At 51.0% G+C, this 9,596-nt stretch overlaps 1 protein-coding gene across 5 annotated transcripts; it reads left to right on the forward strand.

Annotated features, from left to right (window-relative positions):
- Positions 1–1,509: 1,509 nt before the first annotated feature.
- LOC147652032 (extracellular matrix organizing protein FRAS1-like) lies at positions 1,510–9,060 on the forward strand. 5 transcript variants are annotated; one of them, XM_086901359.1, is made up of 7 exons: positions 1,510–2,338; positions 3,170–3,278; positions 4,670–4,884; positions 5,862–6,424; positions 6,591–6,750; positions 7,080–7,201; positions 7,289–9,060. In XM_086901359.1, exons 2-4 carry the CDS (start codon positions 3,272–3,274, stop codon positions 6,096–6,098), a joined length of 459 nt encoding a protein of 152 aa, XP_086757485.1. In that variant the 5' UTR covers positions 1,510–2,338; positions 3,170–3,271; the 3' UTR covers positions 6,099–6,424; positions 6,591–6,750; positions 7,080–7,201; positions 7,289–9,060. The 5 variants fall into 5 exon arrangements, with proteins under 5 accessions (XP_086757485.1, XP_086757483.1, XP_086757484.1 ...); XM_086901358.1 differs by having other exon boundaries at positions 1,538–2,338; positions 3,152–3,278; XM_086901356.1 differs by having other exon boundaries at positions 2,151–2,288.
- The last annotated feature ends 536 nt before the right edge of the window (positions 9,061–9,596 follow it).

Genomic DNA, 9,596 nt, shown 5'->3' on the forward strand with positions numbered 1-9,596 from the left:
AAAAGAAATAAACACCAATTATCTATATCTAGACAAGCTGGTTAATATTCAATATGAGAAATATACGGATAGATGGTAATGTATTTTAATATCTGTTGTGCATTATATCTCTGTGTGTATAAATAAAGAAAATCAATATTATAGAAATAGGTATTTTAAATCTTTCAATCAAGGGAATTACTGGTTTTTATTTGGTTACAGGCATGGCATTTAAGTGAATAATATAGAAATGAAAATATACACATCTATAATAAAGAAATAGATATAGGGAGATATAGAGACAGGGAGAGAGAGAGCCATAAAAAATAAATAAGTACAGATAATCTAAATCTAGAAAAATCGATTAATATTCAGTATGAAAACTCTATGGATAGATGCTAATATAATATATTTTAATATTAGTTATGTCTGATTTCTATGTGTATAGATAAAGAAGATCAATATGATAGAAATAAATATTACAAATATTTAAATGTAGGGGCTTTTTGTTTTTTATTTGGATAGAGGCATGGCATTTAAATGAATAATATAGAAATGAAAATATACACATCTATAATAAAGAAATAAATATAGGGAGATAGATAGATAGATAGATAGATAGATAGATAGATAGATAGATAGATAGATAGATAGATAGAGCCATAAAAAAGAAATAAATACCAGTAATCCAAAGCTGGACAAGTTAATTAATGATCAGTATGAAAGCTATACAGATAGATATACAGATAGGTAATGTACTTTAATATCTGTTATGCATTATATCTGTTCGTACAAATATAGAAAATCAGTATAATAGAAATAGATATTAAAAACATTTAAAACAAGGGTTTAATTGTTTTTTGATTTGGTTAGAGGCTTAGAGGCAGGGCTTTTAAATGATTAATATAGAAATGAAAATATACAGGTCTATAATAAAGGAATAAATATAGGGAGATATATCTATATGTAATTTTAAATAAAAACCAAAAAAAACCAAGTAATCTAAAACTAGACAAGTAGATTAATATTCAATTTGAAAAATATATGGATAGACGTTCATATATTTTTATATTGATTATGCATTATATCTATGTGTATAAATATAGCTCAATTTGATAGAAATAAATATTAATTACATTGAAGTGAAGGGGTATTTTGTTTTTTATTTGGTTAGAGGCAGGGCTTGCTAAGTTTCGATGGGGGGTGGGTTTTGGGGCGTTCCTCGGAGAAGAGTTTTTGGAAGGGGGTTGCACACGTGGTTTCTTGCCTCGCTTCTCTGCACGTGCAGGGGCGCCCCCCCGCCCGCCCCGGGCTGAGCTGTGCGGCAGTGCTGCCGCCTTGTGGGCACAGAGCGGTACTGCAGCTGTGCGCCGAGGCGGGCGGGGCCGGGCCGAGCGGGGGCCGAGCAGGGCCGAGCCGATCCGAAGCGGAGGGGGCCGAGCCGAGCCGAAGTGGGACGGAAAGAGCCGAGCCGAAGTAGGACGGAAAGAGCAGAGCCGAGCCGAGCAGCGTCGGGCCCCCCCCCACTCCGGAGCCGGCCGGGAGGACCCCGGCAGAGGCGTTGGCTCCAATGCCTGCCGCCGCAGGTGCGGCCGCCGCCCAGCTACGGAGCCGCTGCGCCCCGCCGCCATCGTCCTCGCCCCGGGAAAGGCGGCGGACAATCGGGCGGAGTGCTCGGAGTCGGTCGGCGTCGGCAGGTTTTTCGTTCAGGCAAGTAAGTTAGACAGACGCGTTGAGAGCAGCGGGGGCCTTAATCTTGCCTCAACAAAGATGGCCGCACAGCCGGAAGTGGCTTCAGCCACAACAAAGATGGCGGCGAGGAAGGGCGGAAGTGACGTCACGCCACGCACAAGATGGCTGCCCGATCGTGGCTGCCTTGACCTCCCAAGGATGGCGGCCAAAAAGGCGGGAAAATGGAAGGACCCCCGGGCGGTGGGTGCGTGCGTTTTACTGCCTGACAAACACCCCGGCGCCGACGCCGCTCCGGCGCAATTTTCCGCGGCTTTTCCGGCCGTGCGGACACGGGCTGTGCGCTCGGCGGCGCCGGGGCCGGGCGCCAGCAGGTCGGGCGCCGACAGGCAGCGGTGAAGACGCCTCTCTCTGCCGGGGTCCTTGCCGCGGCCGCGTTCTGGGGCTTCTGGCACTCGCGACGACCCGTACCTCGCCGCCGCTCCTCTCGCTCCGTTCTCTCCCCCTCGGCCCCCCCCCGTGAAATGGCGGAAACCCCAATGGCATCGGGACCCAACGGTCGCTCCCCGGCCCCGGGACCGAAGCAGCCCGAGGAGGCGGCTGCTCTGTGTGTCGGAACGGTGAGAGCGGGGGCCGGGGCTGGGGCAGCTTATCAACCGAGTATATATTTGTAAGTATAAAGATGATCAAAATAGATATTAAAAAATATTGAAGAAAAAGGGGCTGCTTGGTTTTTATTTAGTTAGAGGCAGGGCTTTTAGATAAATAGGAAAAATACAAATAAATAAAATATTGAAAGAATGAATATATAAAGAAAAATATATACAAATCTATATATCTATAAATATATAGAGAAAAAAAAATATATATATATATGTAGGCGTAAAAATAAGTAATAGAAATATATACATATATGTTGATTTATAATCTATAATATGATTTCTGTACGTATAGATGGCAATATGATATCTTTTAGGATATGTTATGTGTTTTGTATATCAAGAAGGTATATAAATATGATAAAAAATATATATTAAAATATTTTTAAATACCGTTTAAGATAAAGGGACTGTTTGGTTTTTATTAGGTTAGCTTCGGGGCTTTTAAATAAATACAACAAAAATAAAAACATAGAAATGTATATTAAGTATATAAAGATATAGACGTATGTGCAACCAGAAAAGTAAAGAAATAGAAGTAATGCCAATATATACAAACAGATTTATATTTAATATATATGTTATATATATATTGATTTTATATGTGTATTATATACATAATGAATATATATCATTAAAATGTATGGAATATATTTAATATATAATAACATACGTATACACGTTAAAATAATATATTTTGATACTTTATATATTGCTTGTCATATATAAATGAATATAGTATATAAATTTAAACATGTGTGGTGGAAATAGATGTTAATTTGTATTTTTTTTTTATTTTCATTGTTTTGGTATGTTTCTTGGAGGCAATCCTCCCCTTGCAGCTGCTGACAGCACGGAAAAGCTGTGTGCTTCGTGGTGTCTATTGCCCAGCTGGCAACGATTCCCTTGTGTTTGGTGCATTAAGTCACACCCAGCTGTGTGGGATGGCAGGTGAGCACATTGCCCGACCCTTTTAGCTTTTCTGGCTCAGGCACAACTTCCTTTCCTTTTGGATATGGAAAACAGGGAAGAGAGGGTAGTGTGACATTAGCACTAATTTCTAGCAGATTTTTAACTGCCCCTGATGCTCGTTCATCTTTGCAGTGTGGGTTTTCATGCTGACAAATCCTCTGCTTTGCCTTCTGCTCACAGTCAGCTGGGCCCTTTATTGAACAGATTTATCTGCTACAAGGCTACGCAGAAGGATGGAAAGGAGGAACACAGGGGGGAAAAAAAATAGATTCAAGGCATAGAGAAGGTAGCCGGTTTATTTGTATGACATGTAGCTTTTTTAGGATGTTTTGTTCTTTATATGGCGTTAATTTCAAAGAGAAGCCTGTGAACTTTGTGTTCCCCTTTTGGGGCTGGTTCTGGGGTAAGGGGGAAACACGAGGCCTAAGCACCTCTGGCTTATCTGTCCAAGGATCTGCCTCAGTTGTGGCTCCCATCCTTCTGAAGGACTCTTCAGCGCAGTGAGTTACCTTCTATAACTATTCATTGTTGTATTGTTGTTGTGAGACCTCATTGCTGGGTGAGAGGACCAGGGGAAATGAAAGGCTGTATGCCACTGTTACTTCATCACTGAATTCTTGCACTCTGTTAAAATCAAAACAAAAGGGATTTACACTGTCAGAAACACTTAACTGTAAGTTAAGGTAAAGGTCACAGTGCTAAAACCTAAGAGCAGATAGGGTTGAGCTCCTTTGTCTTCCCTCTCCGGCAGCTTTTGTGACTCCTGCCTCCAAGGTATCATCAGCTATCCCCTGGATCTTGCAGTGGAAGAGATGCTGAACCACCAGCTGTTCCATATTCTACACCATGTGTCTTTTTACCATGCTCCTCTGAGAAGCATCTCTCCCGTCTCTGTTTCTTTGCAGACCAGAAGGGATAAACTGGGATTCCTTTGTTCTTTTGCCTGTTAATAAAAAGGCCGCTTGTGGCTGTGTGCAGTGGCAACTGCATCACAGAATCTTAGAGGTGATTATTCACAGGTTAAGGAAATAATTCCTTTTTTTGTCACTGCTGCACTGAATTTCATAGGCGTGTCTGTGGCTTGATGCCTAAGATATTTAAAGCAGGTTTTATTCTTACAGGGGTTTTGCACACTAAAGTGTCTGCCCAGGTTTTGTTTCCAAAAGTGAGGTATAGTGCTGGGTGTTTAATTTGGTATGTTACTTGTTCTGTTGTGTAAATAACTGCAGCTCCCTCCCTGTGCCTGTGTATTGCAGGGGCAGGCGAGCGCTGGTTATAAAGGTGGTGATAATTAGGAAACAAGGCCTCCATTCTTGGTCTCGGGCTGTTTCAAATGGGGAGGGATCAGTGTCCTGACTTCTCTCCCTCAGAGGCAGGGTTCCTAGACGAGGTGACCCAGGACAGCTTCGTGCTGGGCCCGGGCTACGACCGCCCCTACCAGCTGGAGCCCGCGGTGAGGGAGCCCAAGAGCATCCAGCTGTACCAGCACCTCAACCTCAAGAGCTGCATCTGGACCTTCGACGCTTATTACGACATGACCGAGTTAACTGATGTCTGTGGGGGCTCTGTCACCGCTGACTTCCAGGTGAGAGGCCCATCCAGAGCTCTCCAGGTATCCCAGATCTCTCTCAGTTCTCAGGCACAGCTCTGCCGTGTGTGGAGCTGCTGCTCTGCCCTGCACAGGTGGAGCGTGGCTTTCCCCCCACCCTCACCTGGAAGAAAACAGTGCTGTGTGCATTTATTTCATTTATTTTCCATTTCATTCATTTTCCATTTATTTTATTCTCTAAATCTTCAGAGTGCCTGGAAAATACTGTTTTTTTTAATGTAGGGCCGTACTGGAAATACAAAACGTTCTCAGCTGGGCTCTCTTTTAAAAGTTTGACTGTGTTCTCGGCCAATAGAAATGAGCAGAGGCGGCTCAGGCCATGCTCCACAACATGGGATATTTTGGCTCATTCCCTAATTAAGAGACCAGAAGCCAAAAATGTTCCTCTAGAAACGAGTGGCTTTCCCTGTTTGGGGTGTCTCACTGTCCTCTCCTGGCTGCGTTATCCACGTGCAGCCCACTCCATCTCCCCCAGGCTCTCCCATTAAATTGCTTGGACCAGCATCATCTCTCTTAATTCCTGCCAGCCTGGAACTAGTTCATGAAGTTTCCTTTTATAGCTCCAATTGTTTGCACAAACCCAGAGGAGCCGCCTGGCCGGAGAAACTGCCCAGTGGAGCATGTGGAGCCTGGCCCCAGCCAGGCTGGAACATCTCCCCGAATTCTCCAGGGCCTGCAAAGTACAGCTGCACTCTGCAGATAATAAATGGAGAGCTCTGGGAGGCCTGAGCAAGCAGAATTGCTCATTTTTAATTCACAGCCTTGGAAATCAGGGGGGTTTTGAGGTGAAATTGTGCCCAGAGTTCCTTTGTCCCATGGTCCCAGGGAGCCTTAGCACTGCCCCCGCATTACAACGCCGGTTTGTCTGAGGTACCTGCACGTAAAAAACGTCCAGAGTCACCTCTGACTTCACTGCAAGGCGCATAACCCCCTTTCTGGGGTTTTATTGCCAGGTAAGGGACTCTGCTCAGTCCTTCCTGACAGTCCACGTCCCTCTCTACGTGTCCTACATCTGTGTGACGGCACCGAGGGGCTGGGCTTCCCCGGAGCACCGCAGCGAGATGGAGTTCTCCTCCTTCTACGACACCGTTCTCTGGAGGACAGGTGAGCCTGAGGCGCTCCAAGGGCTATGGAAGAAGTGGTTCCTTCATGTTTTCCCCTTAGCTCCTGCACTGCCCCCAGAGTCCTGAGGGAGCGGGGAACTCGGAATATTGCCTTCCTCTGTGCTTGCGGGGGGCTTAGGCAGCCGGTGGCTGACGGAGGGAGCGTGCAGCTGGCTCACTGGAGGCTGATCCCAGCTGAACCCTGCCTTGTGGAGGTGTCCCAAGCGCTTCTGGGGCTGGCAGAGCCCAGCAGAGGAGAGCGAGGGTGCTGTGTGGGCTCCCAGTGGCGCTTGCTGTCCTTGCAGGGATCCAGACGGACAGCGCGCTCTCGGCCTGCCTGCAGATAATCCCCATCTACATCCGCGAGGACGGCCGGCCGGTCATCGAGTTCAAGACGCAGGCCAAGTTCAGAGGTGAGGGCAGCGATCCTGGCAGGGACACAGAGCAGGGTCACACAGAGCTCTGCTCTGACGGCACAGGCAGCGGAACGAGTCCCCGTCCCCGCCGGGAGCCCCTCTGCCCCTGCGAGGTGGGGCCTCTCCGCGCTCTGCCTCCCGTCACCTCCTTGTCCTCCCCCAGGGCTGTTTGTCATGGAGCACCACAGCCTGCCAGGTGTCAGGTCCTCTTTGGTAACTCCAGAGCACCTGGGAGGCATCGAATTTGCCCTGCAGCTGCTGTGGAGCGCTCAGACTTTTGATTCTCCCTACCAGCTCTGGAGAGCAACCAGCTCCTACAACAGGTGAGGGCTGGGGGTGCAGTCCCCTCCAGCAGCTTCCCCCACAGCACCACGTTCTCCCTGGCACCCCTCCAGCAGCCACGCCAGCAATAGCACGGAATGCTCAGGAGCTTGGTCAGAGCTGGAGCACCGTTGTACTGCGAGAAAAATCAGCTCAGCCTCTTGGAAAGGAATGTTTCCAGCAGTGCGGCCTGTGGATAGACTGATCCCAGAGTCACACTTGTCCCTCGGGGACTGCTGGATGACATTGCTGGGGCAAGGGAGAGGTGCTGCCCTGGGTGAAGGGCTTTGAGCTGTGCTTGGTGGCTGCAGGGTCTTCTGTCTGTTCCCAGGAAGGATTACTCTGGAGGATACACCATCTTCCTGATGCCCTGCACGGTGCAGCCCACGCCGCCGTGGGCAGAGCCTGGAGCCAAGCCCCTGCCCTGCCCTGCCCGGCTCACGCTCCCGAGCGGTAAGAGGGCAGGAGGGCAGGCTCGGCCCCTTTGGGGTGCACACCCGTCCAAACCTCATCTCCCCTTTGTTTCCTTCCTTGTCCCAGTTGCAGGTTTTTGATCCCGATCGCCTTCCGGCAGACAAACCGCCCACTTCCAGTTGTTTACTCCCTGAACACAGAGTTTCAGCTCTGTAACAACGAGAAGGTTTTTCTAATGGACCCCACCAAATCGGAAAGGTCTCTGGCAGAAATGGATTACAAGGGGGCTTTATCCAAGGGTAGGATTTACCTCTCCTCTTCTGCCTGTGCCCAGCATTTCTGCTTTCACAGCTTCCATTCCCTGGAGAGGAAAGGGCAGAACCCACGTGTAGCTTTGCCTCTTCTACAGCAGTAATTGACATCTTACAGCCCTGTGAAAGAACAGCGTGCTCTGGCACCGCGTTTTGTCACTCCCACACACCGAGCCCTTCCCAAACAACCCCAACCCTTCTGAACACGGACACTTGGCTCTGGCAGCGTTTTCCTGCTTGGGAAATTTCACCTGCCCCTCTTTGTCCCGACCTCCCCCCGGGCAGATCCTGTACCGGCGCGTGCTCTGGCCCCCCGAACAAAACCTCAACGCCGCTTACAAGCTGCAGCTGGAGAAGGTCTACCTGTGCACAGGCAGGGCTGGCCACGTGCCCCTCTTCGACCCCACGGGCACCGTCTACAACCAGGGGCCCCAGTACGGCTGCATCCAGCCCCACAAGTACCTGAAGCACCGATTCCTCCTCCTGGTGAGTGCTCTGCTCCTGCTTCTTCCCGTTTGGGATTTGCTCTGGCAACCGGCAGGCGGTGGCTGCAAAGGGATGAGGAAGGGAGCCCGTGGGGGATGTTTTGTGCTGCTGCTGCTGCTGCTGCCAGCTGTGAACACCAGATCAGTTTTCCCCCACCCTTTGAGTGTGTTCCTCAATCGGTGCCCACGTGTACGTGTGGAGATGGGGCATTCGGACTAGATCCCTGACACAGGTGTTTGGTGGGGCTCTGGCTTCCAGCCTCCCTTGGGAAAGCAGACAGCATCCCTCACCACACTTCTCTGACTTTCCAGCACCGAAACCAGACAGAAGTGACGGGTAAGTATTTCCACGCTGTGCCTTTTGACTCTGCCCACTTTGCTTCCCAGCTGTCCGAGTTCCACTCGGTGAGCAGCATGCCCGGAGTTGATGGATTTACTCTCAAGGTGGATGCTCTCTACCAGGTATGGAGTACCCAGTGCTTTTGGTAGCCCAAAATGGACTCCTCTGTCCAGGACCTCCCGAACACTTGGTGAATTGTAGACTCTGGGCCTTCACACTTCACCTCTGATACAAGAAATGAAGATGAGGATGTTAGTCCCGTAATTTCATTTTTTTTTTCCCCTGAGGCACTCATGAGAAAGCTCTTTAAAAACACTTTATTCGTGTTCCTGAAGGAATTAATGCCATTGCAAAGGCAGGACACCTCGCTGGGTGGTGCGTGCTCCCGAGGAGCTCCCCTTGAACAGCGAGGTGGAGCTGCCCCGGGGCGCCCCGAAGGCGGCGGGCGGCTGCTGCTGCACCGTCAGGAACCTTCATCCACCGAGGGACAGCGGCGGCCTCTGCCAGGGCCAGGGCAGGGAAGTGAAGCAGGTGCACTTGCAAGTCATACGGGTATTTTTTTAGTCTGGTGAGGAGGGGCAGCTGTCAATTCCCCCTGCTCCCGTCTTAGCGACTGCACCGCCGCCCTTCCTCCGTGCTGCTCCAGCTCTCCCGGGCTTAACTGGGCAGGGTGGCGAAGGCATCTGCCACCCCCGTGAGCCAGCCGAGGAGCAGCCGGGTTCCTCGTTGGCCTCCGGAAGAGAGTAAAGCTAAAATACAAAACCCGCTGTGATCGGGGTGTCCCTTCTTGCGCCGCCCCGCCGGTCTCCCTCATTCCCCTGGGGCGCGGCGGGCCGGAGCCCCACGGAGCTGCTGCGCCGGGGAAGGGAAGGAGGGAGACGCGGGCGCCCAGCTCGGCTCGGGCCCCGCCGCGGCCTCGGGGCCGGCGGAGCGGGGGGCCCGGGCCGGGAGCGCTCCGGGGCTGCGGGACCGGCCGGGCCCAGGCGGGGGCGCCGCGTCCGAACCGGGACCCGCAGCGCTCCCGCAGCCGGCGCCGCCCTCCCGCCGCGATGCCGAGCCCGGGACCGAGCCCGATCCGCCCCACGGGGGAGAGGCGGCACCGCCCGGGACCGCAGGGCGGACACCCGCAGGACCCGAACCCCCGCATCCCGGCTCCGGCTGTGGGCTCCGTCACCCGCTTTCGGTCAGCCCCGTCCCGGCATCGCGGCAGGAGGGGGGAGTCGAGTCCCGGCGAGGGAGTGCCCAGTCCCCCCGGCCTTGTCTCAACCCCAATCCGGCCGTGCTCCGCCGCCCCCGAG

Source organism: Cyanistes caeruleus, chromosome 8 (genome assembly GCF_971803275.1).
Source record: "Cyanistes caeruleus chromosome 8, bCyaCae1.hap1.1, whole genome shotgun sequence".
Taxonomy (NCBI): domain Eukaryota; kingdom Metazoa; phylum Chordata; class Aves; order Passeriformes; family Paridae; genus Cyanistes; species Cyanistes caeruleus.

Excerpts from the sequence above, each read along its gene's own strand:
- LOC147652032 (XM_086901360.1), top strand. The coding sequence starts at position 2,193 with ATGGCGGAAACCCCAATGGCATCGGGACCCAACGGTCGCTCCCCGGCC. Across the intron at positions 3,279-4,669 it reads CCAGCTGTGTGGGATGGCAG|AGGCAGGGTTCCTAGACGAG; the intron begins GTGAGCACATTG and ends TCTCTCCCTCAG. Across the intron at positions 4,885-5,861 it reads CTGTCACCGCTGACTTCCAG|GTAAGGGACTCTGCTCAGTC; the intron begins GTGAGAGGCCCA and ends TTTTATTGCCAG.